General features: G+C 40.9%; 1 protein-coding gene across 5 annotated transcripts in view; it reads right to left on the minus strand.

Moving 5' to 3' along the window:
- The window catches only part of TH1 (thiamine biosynthesis protein), a 71339-nt gene extending 70122 nt beyond the window's left edge, over positions 1 to 1217 (minus strand). Inside the window, exons 1-3 of one of the 5 annotated variants that reach the window (XM_088896458.1) lie at positions 924 to 1217; positions 489 to 821; positions 278 to 352 (exon numbers count right to left, since the gene is read on the minus strand). In XM_088896458.1, coding sequence (XP_088752584.1) covers positions 278 to 352; positions 489 to 821; positions 924 to 965 — 450 coding nt within the window. In that variant the 5' untranslated portion in view covers positions 966 to 1217. The remainder of the gene's footprint in view (positions 1 to 277; positions 353 to 488; positions 822 to 923) is intronic. The other 4 variants (XM_010248005.3, XM_010248007.3, XM_088896459.1 and 1 more) reach the window with 4 other exon arrangements.
- Between the last annotated feature and the right edge of the window lie 19513 nt (positions 1218 to 20730).

The following is a 20730-nucleotide window of genomic DNA, read 5'->3' on the forward strand; positions in this document are numbered from 1 at the left end:
TGATGTCATTCCTTACATCTTCTTCAACATCTCTGCTAACTTGGACAAAATCTTTCTCAGTGAAGCTAATGCTTGTTTCTCTTTATAGTTACTAGTAAGTGTGCACGTGCTTTGCACGTGATAGAACTTAAACCTTGACTCTTCAAAAGGAAAATGAAATTGTACATATATAAATGTGATGCAAGTGTAAAAAAAAATCCAGTTGGCAATTGGAAAGAAGAAGTTAAATTAATATCCACGCAACCATCAAAAGCTTTTGGTGGTAATCATGACTTACCACATCAACATGCATATCAGATAGGACCGATTTCAACTGTTCTCCTACAAATTCCTCGGGCACATGATGAACTCCCTAAAATTTAACAGCAAAAGAAGATGTTACAAAAGAAAATAGTAAAACCAAATGCAATTCAAGTATAATCCCAAATTCTTATGTTTCCACTCTACAGTATTGTTTATACATTTCAAGAGCAAAATTAGAATTGAACCTGAACTCCGACTGTGTTCTGCGCGGTGACCGCAGTAATGACAGTGGAGCAATACACTCCAAGCGCCCCACATGCCTTGAGATCAGCTTGAATTCCAGCACCAGCTCCAGAGTCGGAGCCGGCGACGGTCAAGACATGTGGAACTTTCCGTACAGAGCACTCAATTCCCCTTGAAGGCCTTTCGTCCTGCCTTGCCATGGAAGCTGCAGTTTCTTCACCCATAGAAGTTCTGAGTGACAATCCCCGATACATACTTCGTGAAGAAGATTTCAAAGCTCTCGAAAACTGAAAGCCTTCTGGGCCACTACGAATAGGATTTCTAGACGAATAGCTCTGACAAGAGAGGACAAAAAGAGAGTGAACTCAAATTTGTATACCAGAGAAGTACTGTAAAAACGAATTCAGAATTTCAAAGAAAAGAAGAGAGAGAAGCACCAGTAAAAAGAAGGTATAGGATATTGTCCCCAGGCAACCCATGAAAAGAGTGAGCTTTTTCCTTCCCTCTTCTTTTTTCCCTCGTTCTTCTCGGTGAACTGTTGACGCCTTGACGGTTGAGGACAGCCACAAGGAGGCCAAGAGAGTATTAGAGTGCCAAAGGCACTTGCGGTAGGCAGAATCCAGATTTCCTACTCACTTTCTCTCCCGCATTTTGCCCACGCGGTACATTGCAGCCCCACATCTCACAAAACAAAGAAGGCGATGTGTGGCTGCAATTCAAGCCGGTTAGAGTGTGAGAGTTGTGGACAGAAAATCCGACTTGACTAATAGGGTTATGCCAACACTTCAGTGCCACTTAGGCAGTGGCCTTTAAAACCATTTGGCTTCAATGTGCATGAGGCGTTTGGGGAAACTTTAAATTCAAGTTTCCCCAATACCCTAAAGTTTATTGAAATGAAATGCTTACTCCGAACATTGTAAGCTGAGGTGGAAGATAGTTTATGAAACGTTACTTGAAACACCCTACCAAATAACAAAAACAATAAATGTTTAAAGTAGTGTTTTTCAATTAAATATTTATTTAAGAAACACTCCATCCATAAATGCCCACGAAACCAAATACATACTTTTACATAGCCTCCTATGTTCCTCTCCTTCATCGTACACTAATCGAGACCTGTGTGATGCGTGGGTTTTTTTTTCCAATGACTTGGAAATTTGTGATATGCACCCTTTTGTCAAGCAAAATTGTTAATACTCTAAAATTTTTATCAAGGCCTTGTTCATTTTCACTTAATTAGGTATGTGATTTTATTCGAGCAAAGTGTTTCCCAACCTTTGAAACGTGTCATGGCATATTGGTCGATGTGTGTCGTATTGGTGACACCCCCAAATATGCAATATGCCCCTATAGTGGGTGTTTCGAGGTCTAACCTGGTACATCTTGAACCAACACATCAGCCTATATTTTGTTCCTAGGTGAAACTTGCTTGGATAAGATAGGTTCTAAATGCTCTTGTGTGATACAAGTTACTCAGGTAAAGGGAAAGGTGGGAGAGAGGGAGTGTTATTTTAATGTAGGTAAGTTGTTTACGCACCCTCTAAGGTAACTAATACCTAGGTAACCAATACTCTCTAGAATAAACGCTTACCATGGGACCCAACCACAGGCCGGGCTTTGGGCTTAATTTTACATTGTATCAGGCTCAAGCTTTAGGCCAAGCCCAAGCCCAGCCCATGAACATGTCTAGACCCAATATATCAATGAATGAATGTGGGGATCATGGTCAATTACCTAGTTGACCAACTTACCCCCCCCCCCCTACTATTGAAAAGAGTTACAATTTGGCTAATTGAGGTGCGATGAGGCTGAAAAGAGTTGTGACTTGGCTAACTGACATGTGATGAGGCTAAAAAGAGTTGCGATTTGGCTAACTAAAGTGCGATGAGGCTGAAAAAAGTTGCAATTTGGTTGATTGAGGTGCAATGAGGATGGAAAAGGTTGTGCTTTGGCTAACTGAGGTGCGATGAGGCTGAAAAGAGTTGCAATTTGGTTGGCTGAATTACGATAAAGCTGAAAAAAGTTGTGATTTGGTTGATTGAGGTGCGATGAGGTTGGAAAGAGTTGCAATTTTGCTAACTGAGGTGCGATGATGCTAGAAAGAGTTGCAATGAGTCTGAAAAGAGTTACGATTTGGCTAACTAAGATGCGATGAGGCTAAAAAGAGTTGCAATTTCGTTGATTGAGGTTTGGTGAGGCTGAAAAGAGTTGTGATTTGGTTGACTAAGATGCAATGAGGATGAAAAGAGTTGTGATTTGGTTGACTAAGATGCAATGAGGCTGAAAAGAGTTGGAGTTTATCTAACTGAGGTGCGATGATGGTGAAAAGAGTTGTAATTTGGCTAACTGAGGTGCGATAAAGCTGAAAAGAGTTGTGATTTAGCTAACTGAGGTGTGATGAGGCTGAAAAAAGTTGTGATTGGCTAACTAAGGCATGGCAAGGTTGAAAAAAGTTACGATTTGGCTACCTAAGGTGCGATGCGGATGAAAGGAGTTATGATTTGATTGATTGAGGTGCGACGAGGCTAAAAAAAGTTGCGAATTGGTTGAATGAGGTGCGATGAGGTTGAAAAAAGTTGCGATTTGTTTGACTAAGGTGCGATGAGGATAAAAAATGTTGCAATTTGGTTGACTGAGGTGCAATAAGGATAAAAAAGGTTATGATTTGGCTAGCTGAGGTGTGATGAGGCTGAAAAGAGTTGCAATTTGGTTGGCTAAGGTGCAATAAGGCTAAAAAAAGTTATGATTCGGTTGGCTGAGTTGCAATGAGGTTTGAAAGAGTTGTGATTCGGTTGACTAAGGTGTGATGAGGTTGGAAAGAGTTGCAATTTGGTTAACTGAGGTGCGATGAGGCTGAAAAAAAGTTGCAGTTTGGCTAATTGAGGGGCGGTGAGGCTCAAAAGAGTTGTGATTTGGTTGACTAAGGTGCGATGAGGCTGAAAAAGTTGCAGTTTGGCTAACTAAGGTGCAATGAGGCTGAAAAGAGTTGCGGTTTGGTTAAATGATGTGAGGTTGAGGCTGAAAAAAGTTGTGATTTCGTTGACTGGAGTGCAATGAGGCTGAAAAGAGTTGTGATTTGGTTGACTTTGGCTGACTAAGGTGCGATGAGTCACCAACTGTGACCTACGGGAAGATCATAGCTAGCATAAACAAAAGGAGTCACCACCCATTTTTTAAAGGAAATGGGCCCTCAACTTCATATTCAAAAATTTGATTTTACTGCCTTGATAGTGACTCTGTTGTCTACCAAGAAAGGCACTTTACTGAGAGCTTTTAGGTTCCAAGGATTGGAAGGTGTTAGGCTCCCCTTTTTCCAAGATGCTATAGCAACCCAGTTTAGGCTTGAATTCTAATGAAAATCAATAAAAACCATTGCTAGGAATTCTTGTAATTTGGCACTCCCAAAACTGATTTGAGGTAATGTTATCAGGTCATAGGTAATGGAAACTGGGAATGCAAGTTCCCTATGGTTTTAGGACTTCAAGTCGTCCAAAACTGAATTGAAAAAACAGAGATTACGAAATCAAGTTTAAAACGTAGAATTAGTGGCTTACCTCTCAGGTACAACCTTGATAGGAGTTTTCCAATAGCTAGAACGAGTTCAAATGAAGCTTGAATGAGCTATGAAGCTAGGGAGAGGGTTTCTAGTTTCAAATCTTGAAGTTGAGGACAAAGGGGAAGATTTGAAGTTTGAACTTCAAATGCTTTGGGATTTGAGGGGAATAAGGGCACTATAGAGGCTAGAGGATGCTCTTTTTGGTCTCTCCCCCTCTTTCAACCTTGAGTTGGGTCTCTATTTATAGAGAAATCAGAGAAAATAGGTTTGAATCTCATCCTGCTACAAAGTCTAGGCTTTAACAAGGCTCTTTCATTAAAAAGGGGAAAGATTTTGAGAAGAAAAAAATCTGCAGTTGATCTTTCCTTCTTGTGCAACATTTTACCTCGAATTTGGATGGTTTTCTATGTGTTTCATGTGTCCAAATGGAGCTTGGGGTGTGACAAACATTGTAGTCATGTATTTGGGATTGCTAGTGGCAAAAAATGTAAATTTTACTTACTTATAAATGTTATTTTGTCTTTTCTTAATTTTAAATGGGGTTTATTTGGGTTTTGTGCCTTTTAAGTCTATTTGGCTTAATTTCATTGGTCAAGGTGTTTTAATAAGTCAAGTAAGGGGCTGATGTCAGCCCCCACCCTCTTAAGGTCTCAGGTTGGGACAGAAGATGTGGTGATTTAATCTAATGCATCAAAATAGAATCTATCTAATTTAATAATCAAATGGATGAATTAGGCTATGAAATTTGACATACATGATTTTTTTGGGTCCCTAAACATGGTGGTGGGGGTCGATTGGTCAAATAAAACTTGGATGAAGGAGATATACGACTGGTACGCTCTTAATCAAGATAATGTTTTAGCCTTTGGTAATTTGATTATGCTGTTTCCTTGTTTCTTATTTGTAATTTTTGACTTCTAACACTTGATTTGAGGCCTTTTTAAACTAGATTTTGGTGTCTATTTTATCTCAAGCTTATTAATGACAGTTTGAATTTTTGATACTCAATGCATTGCTTTAATTCTTAGTAAATTCTCTCTTTGATAAAAAAAGGCAACCCCAATTTGGTTTTGACAATCTTAATTTTCAATATTTGACGAGTGACACTAATTTGATTTGATTTAAAGACTGACAAAACCGATTTGATAAACTTGGCAATCTGCATTTTTATATTTGATGAATTGATTTGATTATTTTATGACTTAATTCAATTGGTTGACTTTGATTTGGTTAATTTGATATTCGATGATTTTATTCTGATTTGTGAAACATGAATATGGTAATTTGACTTAGTTTGATTTTAATGCATTTGATAATTTTGACGATTTACTTACTAAAAAAGTTCCAGAGGAGGAAAATGTATGCCCTTAGCTCCAATCAGAACAATGTACATTATGACATTTAATGTAAATGAATAAAATACATATTTGATTCATGTTATTATGGTGTGTTTCTGTGTAATACCCTTAAACTGGACACTTATGAGACTCGTGTTAGTTTAGAATCTTCACAGCCGTTGGATAGATCTGGGGAGATTTATCCTGCCAAGGCTGACACTGATGTGCCGCCAAGTTGGTTGGGGTGGCTTGTCTCAGCTGACAGGGTGAGACCTGAAATACATGCAGTGTGGGTTTTCTTGAAACCCTGAACCGGACCAGAATTCCAGTATTGCCCTGGACCTTGGAGATAGATGGGCAAAATTGGAATGTTACACCTAACCCCTAGACTCGATTATGATACTGCACTAGGTGTAGGATTGGGCTGTCTTTGATATGCTAATCAGTGAGATCCTTAGAGGGGGTCAAAACTTGGGTATGTTGAGACAGTCCGAGAATTCATCTGAGTGGGTGATCATAGTGATAGGATCGGCCCCTTTGTCGGACAAAGTGAACGATCGGGGATGCACTCTCTCTATTGGAAACCAAAGCTGCCGGCATTCGATTTCAACCGTTGAAATTTGTTTTGCAAAATATATTTATATAGAGATATACATATATATATATTATGGTTTCAAAATGTTTGCAAAAGGTTTTAATTCCCGGGATCCATGTGAGTAGAGAGTGCAGCACTGTAGCTTGTAGCTGAGGGAGAGGTCCTCTCTTGTCGGGCAGTGTTTGACCATTATGGGCTGAGAAGTTAAGTGTAAGACCATTGAGGGTAATACCTGATGGGCTAATCTTGTATCTGCCCACAGTCCTTGGGTTTTTATAAGGTGGTTTGACCCAAGGACCATTTAGTGTAAATGTTGGGCCCATTAAGAGCCCATGGTGATGGACTCATGGGTTCACTGTCTTCTATAGTGAATTCGGCCAGGCCTTGTAACAGAGGCTGGGCTGAACCCATGTGGCTGATGTGTAGATCAATATTTGGGTCCCACACCATACAAGGATATCCAACTGGGTAGCAATTTGAAGGATAAGTGAGCACATGGACTTAATGGGCCTAAAGCGCAATTCGAACTGGCTTAATTAGATTAATTAAAGAGGGGCGGTTCTAGGATTTAGATCAACAGATAGGATAAGGGATTGTCCCTATCCACTCAAAGAGTCCAGATCCAAATAAAGATTTGGATCAGGAAACTCCTAATTGGATTAGGAGGGTTGATCCAAATATATAGATAAGATAAGGGTTTATCCTTATTTATTAAAGAGTGTCCATATCCAAATGCAAGATTTGGATTAGAAAACTCCTAATGGGATTTGGAGAACCTCTCTTTAAGGCTATAAATAGAGGAGAAGGGCGAACCCCATATCATCATTCAGTTTTACCGATATAAGAGAGAGGATAGCATATAGGTGGAGTAACGCCATATTCTGCTCTTGCCTTCTCCTGCTATTGCCGCCATTACCAGTTCAATCTCCACCTTTAGGAGTGATCAAGAAAGGGTTCTTGATATTACCTTTTGGCAGAAAAGGTGATATGAAGTCGTGCTCACTTGCCCTCCATCAGATTTTTGGTGAAGAATCAGGTTCTTGCTGAAGAGCCATCCGGTTGATTCTGCTCCACCCTACGCTGTGTCGTCTTCATTGCCATGGTGTCCTTAAGATCATTGGATGATCTCCCTTCATGGTGGGCCCCACATCAGCTTCCTCCCTAAGAGGAACCGTGAGGATCCCTAGCTGTTTAGGGCCCATCTAAATCTGGCTTTATGAAAGCCAATGGGAGCCACTTTGGTTTGACCTAAATTAAACTAGGGCGTATTTTTTGTTCCCTCCGCTGAAATATGAGTGCATGTGATAGGGAGAATCATATGATGAACTCTCTAAAGGCCTTCCATCATTAGCATGAAGATGGGTCATTCAGTAATGAGGAAGCGCACCAGTAAATTGGGCTATCCATTTGCTGCTGGATATATTGGAATGTTTCATAAGATGATAGGGGCGTCATAGACCGATGTGGGAGGGGCCTATCCTAAAATGGAAGACTCTCTCACGGTACCTTGGCGATCACGAATATGATGGGTGATCACTCACTTGATAGAAAGGTTTAACCTAAAATGGCAATGAACCTTGTCTGACAGAGGCCAAAGGGAAAGCTCATAAGATGAGTGGATATGATCCTTCATAGAAAGGTGGTGGGGTTATGTAGCTGAAACAGTTGGCTCCATGCACCCTATGTGATTTCCCACATTTCCAGAGACATAATTCGTCGTCTCCGTCACTGAGACGGGAGGGAAATCTCAGAGATGAACAAATGGGAATGAAACATAGATTAAAAGCCATATCTATGTAGATAACATGAATCAAATAAGCTTGTGGACTAATATTTGCTTTTTATCAGAAATGGCAAATGGACAATTTGGAAAATTATTGGATGACAACAAACTTAAAGGCCCAAACTACGCTGACTGGTACCGAAACCTTATGCTGGTTCTGACATCAGAAAAATTGGACAAAGTAGCTAAAAACCCTGCTCTGGAACGTCCGAAAGATAGGGCTTCTGAGGCCCGTAGGAGGGACTATCAAGAATGGGAAGAGAAAAATTCCCTTGCCCGTTGCTACATCATAGCATCCTTAGACTATCTAATACAACGACAGTTCGATCAGATTGAATTGTCCAAGGATATCCTGGACAGTCTGAGGATGATGTACGAAGAGCAAAATTGTTCTACTCGACAGATGGTCTTGAAATAGTTCATGACCACGCAAATATCCAAGAACCAACAGGTTCATGACCATTGTCTTAAGATGATGGGATATATCAATGAACTTGAGGCTCTTGGATTCGGGCTTGACCATGTCACTAAGGTGGATGCCATCCTAAATTCTTTGCCTCCTTCCTTCAATCAGTTCATCATGAATTATAACATGAACAAGCTAAATGTTAGCATCCAGGAATTCAACAATATGTTGTACGCCGACCACTGGAAGAGGATGCTTGTCACTTCTGCAAGTAGGCCGACCACTGGAAGAGGAATTGTCCTCAGTACCTGGATTCCATGAAACAAGGTAATTTCGAATCCTTTTTCATAGAAACCAATTTGTTGGTAACTTCTGCTTCCTAGTGTATTGACTCCGGGGCTTCGACTCATGCGTGTAACTCACTGCAAGGGTTCAGGACAAGCAGAAGACTGAGTGATGGAGAGGTGACTCTTTACTTGGGGACTTCTGCAAGTGTTGCAACTACAACCATAGGATCTGTAGAGTTAATTTTCAGAGAAGGAATTATTATACTTAAAGATTGTCTTTGTGTACCAAATTTGAGAAGAAATCTGATTTCTGTTTCAAAATTGTGTGCGAATGGATATTCTGTTCTCTTTAGTAATATGATTACTATCAAAAGAAATAACAAATTATTCACATACGGAGAACTTGAGAATGGTCTCTATGTTCTCCATCCTTTTTTGGAAACAAACATAACCGAAACTACATCTGGTGACATCCTCAAGAAAAGAACCCGTGATACAGTTAATCCCACGTGTCTGTGGCATTACCGACTTAGCCATATTAACATAGATCGTATCTCAAGGTTGGTAAAGGATGGTCCTTTGGATTTTCTAACTGTAGAAGATCTTCCAACCTATGAACCTTGTCTTCAGAGTAAGATGACGAAATGACCATTTAACGGTAAGCCTAAAAGATGTACAGGCACGCTTGACCTTATACATACTGATGTATGTGGTCCCATGAGTGTTAGGACATGTAACCAACATGTTTATTTTATAACATTTACCGATGATTACTCACGGTATGGTTACGTGTACCTAATGAGACACAAGTCTAAATCCTTTGAAAAGTTTAAAGAGTTTAGACAAGAGGTCGAGAAGTAGTTAGGGAGAGAAATTAAGACCCTTCGATCGGATCGAGGTGGCGAGTATCTCTCTAACAAATTTAGGGACTACTTAAAGGACAATGGGATAGTATCATAACTAGCTCCTCCTGCTACACCACAGCTAAACGGTGTGTCAGAGAGGAGGAACCAGACTTTATTGGATATGGTCTGATCATTTCTCGTACACTCAGAGTTACCTACATCCTTTTGGGGTTACGCATTAGAGACTGCGATATACGTGCTGAATCAGGTTCCAACCAATTCAGTTCTGAAGTCTCCCTATGAGCTTTGGACCGGTAAGAAACCAAGTGTAAGACACTTGAAGATTTGGAATTGTCCGGCACATGTTAAAAGAATGAGTGTGGACAAATTGGAATCCAAGATCAGTCGTTGCCTATTCGTAGGCTACCCCAATGGCTTTGTAGGTTACCTATTTTATGACCCAAGAGAATAGAAAGTGTTCTGTAGTCGAAATGCCCATTTCTTGGAAGATGATTACATCCTGAACAATCATCGTCAAGAAGTTGTTATTGATGAGGAGAGCTCTGGGGTAGTGGGAGATGTCCCACAAGCTCCAGGTAATGACCAACCTAGAAGATCTAACTGGGTTTCCAGGCCTCCAGTTCGTTTCGGCTATGACCAAGATAATTACTTGGTGGAAGCCACGACTAGTGAGGAGCATCCCGTGACATATACGGAAGCTATGTTGGACATAGATTCCTTAAAGTGGGTAGATGCCATAAGAGCTGAGATGGAATCAATGGAGACCAATGGAGTCTGGACTCTGGTAAATCTGCCCCCTGGGGTAAAAGCAATTGGTTGCAAATGGATCTATAAGAGGAAGAGGGCCCCAATGGTAAGGTTGAGACCTACAAGGCTCGTCTTGTGGCGAAAAGGTACACTTAGAAAGAAGGAATCGATTATGAGGAAACATTTTCGCTGGTGGCCATGCTTAAATCCATTAGGATCCTGTTAGCTGTAGCAGCGTACCATGATTAGGAGAATTGGCAAATGGATGTCAAAACTGCGTTCCTGAATGGAGATCTTAGTGAAGATATCTATTTGCAGCAACCGCAAGGTTTTATACCTGCGGGTCAAGAACACAAGGTATGTAAATCAAACCGATCCATATATGGACTTAAGCAAATTTCTAGGAGTTGGAACATCCGGTTTGACTCCACCGTCAAAAGGTTTGACTTTGAGAAAAATCCGGATGAGCCCTGTGTTTACAGGAACCTCAGTGGGGATAAGGTTACGTTCCTGGTTCTGTATGTAGATGACATTCTACTCATTGGGAATGATGTAGGAATGTTGACTACGGTGAAAGTATGGCTTTCACAATAATTCTCCATGAAAGATCTTGGAGAAGCCTCCTACATACTGGGTGTTCGGCTCTATAGAGATAGATCGAAGAGGATAATAGGATTATCCCAATCTTCTTACATTGACAAGATAGTCAAGAGATATAGCATGGAGAACTCCAAGAAAGGAAATGTTCCTTTCAGGCATGGAGTCACTCTCTCCAGGGAATGTCTCCCAAGACTCCCGAAGAGATTGAGGGCATGAAGGACGTTCCCTATGCCTTAGCCGTAGAGAGCATCATGTATACCATGCTGTGCACTTGTCTTGACATCGCTCAAGTAGTGAGTGTGGTAAGTAGATTCCAGTCAAACCTAGGGTAGGAGCATTGGACTGCTGTGAAAAACATACTCAAGTACCTTCGAAGGACAAAAGAGTTTTTTCTGGTATTCGATAGTAGTTCACTACAGATCCAGGGGTATACTGATGCTGACTTCTAGTCAGATCCAGATGATAGAAAGTCTACATCTAGATACGTTTTCATGATAGGATCGTGTGCTATTTGCTAGAAAAATAACAAATAGGGGTCCTAAGTAGTAAGAATAATAGTCCACAACCCAAGCCAAACACATTGCCGTAGTTGAGGTTGCCTAATGAATGAAGGTGTTCATTCTGAAATTTGGAATTCAGCACATCACCCATTCTACTGTTGTGTGACAACACTGGGTCTACGGGAGTTTGGTGTTAAAAGGTAGCATCAGCGAAGAATGTGGCAGACCCATTGACTAAGCCACTGACATAGAAAGTGTTTGAGAAACACGTGGAAAGTCTGGGACTCTGGTTTGTACCCAGATTGGACCTAAGTGCAAGTGGGAGCTGTTAGACAGTGTATGCCCTTAGCTCCAATCAGAATGATGTACATTATGACATTTAATGTAAATGAATAAAGTACATATTTGATTCCTGTTATTATGGTGTGTTTCTGTGTAATACCCTTAAACTGGACACTTATGAGACTCGTGTGAGTTTAGAATCTTCACAGCCGTTGGATAGAGTGACACAAAGTATATATATATTATGTTTTATGAAAAATATTTGCAAAATGTTTTAATTCCCAAGATCCATCCAAACAGATAGAGTGACACTACACCTTGTAGCCATGGGAGAGGTCCTTCCTTGTTAGGTAGTGTTGTGAATATTATGGGCCGAGAGGTTAAGTGTAAGAGACCATTAAGGGATGATTACCTGATGGTTTTATCTTACTTAAGTCCATTATCCTTAGGTATTCATAGGATGAATGAATTCAATGATCATTTAAGTGTAAATGTTGGGCCCATATTTAACCCATAGTGATGTGCTCATGGGTTTATTGCGTTTAATAGTGAATTCAACCAATCTTTTTCACAGAGACTGGGCCAAACCCATGTGGACTTATGTGAGGTCATTTTGGGGTCCCACACTATACAAATCAGGCCAAAATTGGCCAAGAAACATCTTCAATTGTGATCTTTTGAAGCAAATGGGCCTATGGCCCATAATTAATAAGATTAAATAAGCTATCACATGAAGTTGTCATGTGCTCTGGGTCGAATCTATGTTTGGAAATGGGTATGATGCACCCATCCTCTTAAGAGGATAAGGCTTATCTCTTAATAGAGTGCATATCCAAATTAGATTTGGATAATCTCCTAATTTGATTAGGAGAAGTGCTTCATAAAAAGATAAAAGAAGAAGAGGGTGAACCAGACTAGAACACCACTCTTTCTTGTTCTCTCTTCTACTCTTTTGTCTTCCAAAAAACCCAATAACGACCTAGGCTTTTAAGGACTGATAGAGATCAGTTTTCTTTTGATTTTGGCAAGAAAATTTCAGAGGAGCTTTAGGCTCACCTTCCCTAGTTCGATCCAAGCAGTTTGGTTGCAGTTTTGCTGAAAACTATGTTGCTAAATCAGCTTCACCTACACACTATGCCATCTTCAGTGGAGGTTGGTTTTAGGACTGATTTGGGCATGAATTTCCACCTTGGGATTTGCAAGACCAATCCTGAAAAATGCTGTTTTTCAAAACATAGGGAATTCGATTCCCAAAAGGATTTGGAAATTTTTGAAATTTTGCCCCGCCATGTAGCATGTTTCTACCATCCCTATAATGGATCCTAACCCTTCCAACACAATCTTCTTTGAGCTATTAGTAATCACATTGAAATTTCCAACAAGCAACCATGGCTCATTACCACTAAAGCTAGACTAATAAATCTATTTAACAACTCCCATTTATCAAATTTGTCACATTTTGCATTGACCACAGAGAGAACGAAATGATCACCTAAGGGGGTGTAAACCTAGACAAATAATACCTTTGCATTGTATTCAACAAGCTAGATAGAGAAATAAATATTCCAAAACAAACTAATTTTCCTACTAAAATTGACCAAGAAAACAACCATATTCAATCTTCTAGCAATCACAAGTAATATATTTTCATCAACCATAGGCTTAACTACAACTACTAAACCTATTCTATGCAATTTATAGTGATTTTTCAATCAAGGGATCATTTCCATCCCTCAAATATTCCAAAAATAAACCACTCATTATAAACAAGCGGAAGAAGTTGTACCTTGGTTGCTTCTTTTTTGTGACTTGTGCCCAATTTCCATAAGCAATAGCAACAACAACATCATCATCCATAACACAAGAAGCTCCTCTAGTCTCACAAACATTTCAACAAGTAGTTCCTCATTAATTTTTTCGGTCATGTCCCTTTCCCATTGTTTTACCCTTTCATCTAACACCATCTTAGACCTCCTAAATTCGTCTACATTCATCACTCTTTTTGGATTTCTAGATGACAAATTACTAACATTAATTCTCTCCTAATCCTTAGAGAAGGTTGATTTAACCCTGATATCAACTTTCACCAAATTAAGTTGGCTCCTTCTAGTTACATGTGTATGATTGACACTGATTACCTCACCCACTTCCAAGTGTTGAAAATCAATTGGCACAATGTTGTAACTATCAAAGTAACTTTCAATTGAAAGGATCCAATCAAGAACCTTATGATGTCTAAGGGTGTAAGTCAGGTAGGTTGGGCCAGGCTTATGGTCAACCCAAGCCCAACCCTGAAATTTGGGCTTAAGGTTTGAGCACAGTGTGAGTGATGTGGTAAGGCTACGTGCAGTGGTCTCCTTGAAAGATGAAGGAAGGCAGGGGGCAAAGGGTAGGCTAAGGGCTCTGATTGACAAAATGTATGTGTTTGTTATGATTTATGTCTCCCTTTATAGGGAGAGATCCCGAGGTCCTGAAAGGAATGAGCCAAAAGAGTTTGATTCCCACTTAGAAAGGGAGTCTTTGATTTGGTGTCAGTTGTCAGGGGGACACTACTAAGGTTTTGCCACATGTCTTATGATATCTCTCTAGGACCAGGTTTCCTTTCATCCGAGGATTCTCATAATCCACGTGTGCTACTTCCTTTTGCGGACTCTTAGACTGACGTGGCATGGATGATGTCAGCACTAGTTTTGCGTATCTCTTCTTATACTATTGGGCATCTTGTTGTGAGTGACATCAGCTAGTCATCGTGTTTCTTTGCTCGTCGCTGATTTGCGATAGCTGTGAGCTCATTGTAGGTTCGTGATGGCTCTAAGCTCATCGTAGGTTTGCAATGGCTTTGAGCTTGTTGCAGGCTTGTGATGGCTTTGTGCTTATCGTAGATCCCTAGTGACTTCGGGTCCATCTTCGATACCACAACTTATAGTCTTTTGCAGGTCCATGGTGACTTTGAGCACATCGCAAGCCTCATATAGGCTTTGAGCTCATTGTAGGTCTATGTAGGCTTTGAGCTTATCACAAATTTGTGTTAGGTTGTGAACTCATCATGGGTATCTCTATAGCATTGGTTTTGCACCTTCTATGCTATTGCGGTTGTGGTGATCAACATGTACCTAAAATTTGCTCTCCTTCTTATTGGTAAGTGGGAGCTTGTTGATAAGCATTTGTGTCGTTAGATTCGCTTTGGAGGTTTATAATAGGGTGGGGGATTTGTTTTTGTGAATTGGTGTGGAGAACCGTGGGTACCAAGGTTTCTTATTTTTGTGGCTCCTTATGGTTTCCAGTAACTAGGTTTCTTGGATTGGAGTGTACACTCGCTTGGTTGGGTCGACTAATTGTTCTTATTCCTAGCTAAGGTGCATGGCGAATTGTATGCATATATATATATATATTTTAATTTGGATAGATTATTAGCCCCCCTGCTTATTGGTAAGTATGAGCTTATCAATAAGCATTCTTGTCTTTGATATATCTTGGTGCTATTTGGGCGGCGTATGAGGGCGGTTGTTTCGAGTCCGCCTTTCGCTTGGTTGTTGGTTTCCATTTTTAAGATTTGGTATTGGTTATGATGATTAAGTAGGGGTCACTTGCTTTGGTACACACATCCCTTGTCTTTTGACAGGGTGCTTTCTATCGAGGAGCATTTTGGTGTTTTGACTATTTGGCGAAGTCTCAGCCCCCCTGCTTCTCGATAGGAAGTAGTTTTTCAAAAGATAGTTCCTAACTGGCTATAATTTTATTTTTTATCCCCCCTGTTTCTTAATAAGAAGTGCTTTGTCAAAGACAGTTTTGGCTATGGTTTGATTTTCAGCCCCTTGTCTTTTGGCAGTGCATTTTCTATTGGGGAACATTTTAGGTATTTTGGTTGTTTGGGCTAGGTTTTTATCCCCCCTATGTGTTAGTGATAATGCCCAACTCGCAGTGCTTTGGTTTCTGGAAGGTTTCATTAGGGAGTGGCATGTCTCTTCCTCTTCTTATGTTGTGCGATGGCAGTGTGGTTGGCAGTTATATGTGTGGCATGATCTTCATCATGCTTCATGTATAACTATGGATTTGCATTTATGTGCAATGGGTCATTTGTGGTTCTAGATTGGAGGTTATCTAATTGAGTTGGCAGCTTGGTGGTGTGGCATTGATTTAAAATACCCTGTCGGGTAGACCTGGCAAAAAGTTGACCCAACCTGCAAACCTAACCCAACCCAACCCAAAAAAACAAGCTTAGGGTCTCATATTTAGCTACCTGAATGTGAGAATGACCCGACCTGATTCGGCCTAGAAAAAACTAGGTTGGGTCATGGGTCAACTCGTTGACCTGATTGTCAAGTCTAATTGGGACTATTTATGCATTGTTAGAAGTTTCCACTTTTTAATTTTTTCTATTTAGTCTTTACTCTTTATTGTTTACTCTTTAAGGTTGAGTTTGGAAGGAGTACACATGCAAATATGTAGTGTGCAAAACCTTATATTTTGTATTATTTTGTATGTATTTACGCTATACATATTTGCATTTGTATTGCTTCCAAACTGAGCCTAAATTGTTAAATGTTCAAGTTTTTTATTTTATATACGGCCCAAATTGACCCATGGGTCAACCCTAACATGAATATTTAGGGTTAGGGTCTAGAATTTGATAACCCGACCCGAAATCAACCTGAAGTGTCTTGACCCAACCCGAACCCGACCCACCAACCCAATTGCCAGGTCTACTATCGGGTGTCCCGCCCTTTTTTAAGGGCAATGGTGTAATTGTAGTAGCCAATCTTTTCAGTTGAGCGATGATGGGTGACTTATAATCATTCCATTTAGTCGACCATGATGTTGTTTGGGCTGCCAAGCCGGTGTCATGCTTCTATAAGAGGATGTCGTTCGACCCCTTGTTGTGTTTGCCTTTGCCTTCTTGTTTTGGTGATGTTATTGCCATTGTGTGCATTCATTTTCTCTTTCTGTTTCCTCTTCTCCTTTATTTTCTTCGATACCTCTATTTTGTCAGTAATGGCTCCCCATGGGAAAAATAAGTTCTTTCAGTCCAAGTACCCTTTTTGGGATTTTTTCAGGAATGTTGACACGAATGAGTTACTATCGGAGTATGAGTCTGCAAAAATGGCTAATGGTGAGAGGGGTTTTTGGCCTCCTATGCCAGTATCCCCTTTAGGTGTCATGAACCAAAGACGGATGCTTCCAGATTGCCAGTGAACTATTCAGCCTAGGTGAATTTTATACTAGAGAACCCTTTGTTTGATCGGTTACTCCCTAGTGCTAGACTTCTTCAATTCGTGGACTGCTAAATGGACCTCCCTAGCAGAGAGGAGGCTGGTTATATGATGTCACTCCTCTTCCACTAGTGTTGCCATTAGGGGTGGCAATGAGTCAAGCTCTTTACGAGCTACTCGAGCTCGGTTCGGCTCAGTTTCAACCGAGCTTCAAGTTGAGCTTGAGCCCAATTCATAGGCTCGATTAAGAAACGAGTTGAGCTCAAGCCTAATAGAGCTCGGCTCGTGAGGCTCACAAGACTGGAAAATATATATACATATATAGAAAATAATATATATAATAAAATAATATAATTCTTAATTTTTTAAATATCAAATAAAGAAATTATATATAAATTTTTATTTTTATAAAAATTTCTCATCGCAATTTCGGGTGTGCCTATTGTCGTTGGGTTGTTGTCATCGCATTTGGCAATACTAAGTTTTGTGTTGTATACTACCATTCCTGGTGTTACCGTGGAACGTTTCATTATATTCGGGGTTGCTAGAGTCTTTCTCGGGTTGCTACAACCTTCCTTGATTCGCCATGTTGTTTCATCACACTTGGGAGTGCCAAGGTCTTTTTGCACCGACTGAACACTTTCGTCCGCACCACGGGGTGGTATTCCCACCTCCTTGCTTTGACCACTATATTGTCCACATAACACTCGATTTCTTTATGTAACATATCACAAAAGACACTTGCCATGGCCCTCTGATATGTGGCCCTGGCATTCTTCAAGACAAAAAGCATAATCTTGTAGTGGAAGTTCCCTATTGGTGTCCTAAAGGCTGTATGGGGTGTATCTACAGTGTCCATGAAAATTTGGTTGTACCTACTATAAGCATCTAGGAAGGAGGAGAGTTTGTTTCCTACTGTCGAGTCTATCGACACCTCCATGTTAGGTAGGGGAAACTCATCCTTGGGGCAGGCCTTATTTAGGCCTCTAAAATCGACACAGCACCTGAGCTGCCCACTCTTCTTCTTCACGGGCACTATGTTGGCCAGCCACCGAGGGTGTGCTATGGGTTTGATGAACCCTACTTTCAAGAGCCGCTCGACTTCTTTAATCTTCAAAGTCACTTCTGGTCTAAAAATCCTTTGCGGCTGCTTTATTGACCTGAACTTGGGATCTATGCATGGTGAATGCTTAACAAGGTCTAGGTCTAGGCCTAGCATCTAGTCGTACGACCAAGCAAAGACGTCTTGAAATTCTTTCAGCAGTGCGATGACCTTTTCTTTATCTTTGGGTCCTAACTTGGTTGATATGTTTAGCGGTTTCTTCTTTGTTCCTTCTACTGCCAGGTTTATTTCCTTTAAGGGTTCTTCCACTATGTCGATGGAATCCGTCAAGCACTTGAGAGGTGTTTGAAGTTCATAGCAATATTCTAGGGTGACTTTTTCTAGCTTCTTTAATTCATGTTTGGGCTGCAATTTATTGTTCAATGAGGAAATTACGACAACATCATTTTGCGGAAATGATCCGATGAAGTAGTTCTCGGGAATGGCTTTCTTACTTGTTGGTGGTTCATCATCATCGTAGTCTGCGATGATGGTCTAATAGCTCTTCCCGTTGTTTTTGGTCACCCGTATGCATCTGGTTCTCTTTTTCTTTTCTGTAACTGTCGGAGGCTTGCTTTGTGCGAAGTCTAGTAGCTTCATCCTTTTTACCTTTGCTATCCTTGTCTCCCCTTCCTCTGGCTTGTCGAAGGGAACTCTGGTAGCGGGGATTCTAATCACATGTCCCTTGTATTTGGCTTTGATGCATTGGTGATATGTTGAGGGAACGAGATCCAGGCCATGTATCAGAGGTCGTTCCATTAAGCCATGGTAAGTGGTCTTCCCCGAGATTACCTGAAATTCTTGTGTGATAGAGAATGGCCCGATCACTACTTTCAGCTCAACGGATCCTTCTGGGACAGATGCGTTTCCATTGAAGTGTTACCTCCATCGGTAATCCTTTGATGGTTTCCTTTTGTATGTTCATTAGTTTCAATTTATAGATGGAGATCAGGTTAACAGAACTTCCAGGGTCGATCATTGACCTTCTCATCTCAAATTCCCCCACTCTAGCTGAAACATACAAGGGCTAGTTGTGATGGGGGTCGACAGCTAACATGTCCTCTACTGTAAACTCTACACTACTGCGATCAGGCTGATAGGGCTTTAGTGGGTGCCTTAGGACTTCTGCCAATGCTCTGACAACCAATTTTCTTATCGATGTGTTTGCCCCTGTTTATTGAAGAACTGCTGGAGCTCCTGGCTTTGCTCAAGTCCCTCCATCAGCGCGTCAGACTAGTACTGGCTTGCTACTCCTACATTGACACTTCCCCCCTTGGGTATGGGCTGGGAGGGGCTCAGTTTCCACTCGCACTGGGTCCCTTTTCACAAACTAGTCCAAATTTACCTTTTGTATGAATAATCTTCTCAATGAAAAATAGTTCATCAAATCATGGTGCAGTGACTGATGAATGTTGCACCACCCTCCGCTGCACCTATCCTTCTTTGGGTCTACTCTTGCTGGTGGTGGTGGCAGATTTACCACTCTATCTTTGACTAACTTATTCATTATCATAATTACTTCCTATTAGATAGTGTATGCCCTTAGCTCCAATCAGGTTGATGTACATTATGACATTTATTGTAAATGAATAAAGTACATATTTGATTCAAGTTATATTGGTGTGTTTCTATGTAATACCCTTAAACTAGACACTTATGAGACTCGCGTTAGTTTAGAATCTTCATAGCCATTGGATAGATTTGGGGAGATTTATCCTGCCAAGGCTAATACTGATGTGCCACTAAGTGGGTTGGGATGGCTTGTCTCAGCTGCCAGGGTGAGACCTGAGGCACATGCAGTGTGGGTTTTCTTGAAACCCTGAACCGGACCAAATTCCAGTATTGCCCTGGACCTTAGAGATAGATGGGCAAAATGGAGTAGAGAGTGCAAAACTGTACCTTGCAGCTGAGGGGGAGGTCCTCTCTTGTCGGGCAATGTTTGATCATAATGGGCTAAGAGGTTAAGTGTAAGACTATTTAAGGATAATAAACCTGATGGGCTAATCTCACATAAGTCCATAGTCCTTGGGCCTTCATAAGGTGGCTGGACCCATGGACCATTTAGTGTAAATGTTGGGCCTGCTAAGTGATAACTCTACATTTTAATGCCTTAAGGGCATCATTTCAGAGGTATTTGGCCTTAGAGTTGTCAAATTGTGTCATTTTCCCAGTTAATTTCAATGTTGTGACCTTTGAGGATCTCTGTGCAAATTATGTGCAAAATTGGGAAGGTTTCATGGATGAATTGCAGTTTTTGGGAAGCTGGTGTGAAGTCCAGCTGAGAGAAGGGGTGTTTTTGTGAAAAATTGAGAACAGGAGGGCGTCTCCGATCTGCTAAACACAGAATGACGTCCCTCTTACTGTATTAGCATGCTCCCCTCTCCTTAGCAAACCCTAGGGCACCTTTTAAACACTTAGGTGCCACCTAACTTCTAATCCTCACCATTCAGCTCCTAACCACTAGATCTCAGCCCTCCGTTCCATCATCTACCTCAACCATCCACTCTAGGGCACCATCCACTCCTTTTAATCCCCACCTTTCAACCTTAGGCGCCTGAATCCTCACCATTCATTTCTGGGTGCCCAAATCTCAGCCCTTCATAATATTAGGCACCCTCTTCTTTTCTTCTCAGCCTTGGGATCAACCTAGAACCATCCTAACCCTTCATTAGAAACCCTAGGGTGCCCATATCTTTGCTAAAACCCAGCTACTGCCCCCTCATTCTCTCTAATCCCAGTTGTATCCACCCTTCTCTATAAAAAGAACCGAAGGGCTCTTGAGAAAGGGTTAGATTTTGCTCCCAAGTAAGACAGAAGGCTGATCTTGAGATATTCAAGGGTAAAGGAAGAGGAGGATGCCTAGACAAGAGGAGGGGTTCCTGCTTGCAGTTCGCCTAAGTCACTACGGCCACCTCTAGATTCGGATCCCAACCATTAGCTTTAGTTTTAATTTCCGTTGTTTCATTTCTAGTT

This window comes from Nelumbo nucifera, chromosome 1, assembly GCF_055504915.1.
Source record: "Nelumbo nucifera cultivar China Antique chromosome 1, China Antique-T2T, whole genome shotgun sequence".
Lineage (NCBI taxonomy): Eukaryota > Viridiplantae > Streptophyta > Magnoliopsida > Proteales > Nelumbonaceae > Nelumbo > Nelumbo nucifera.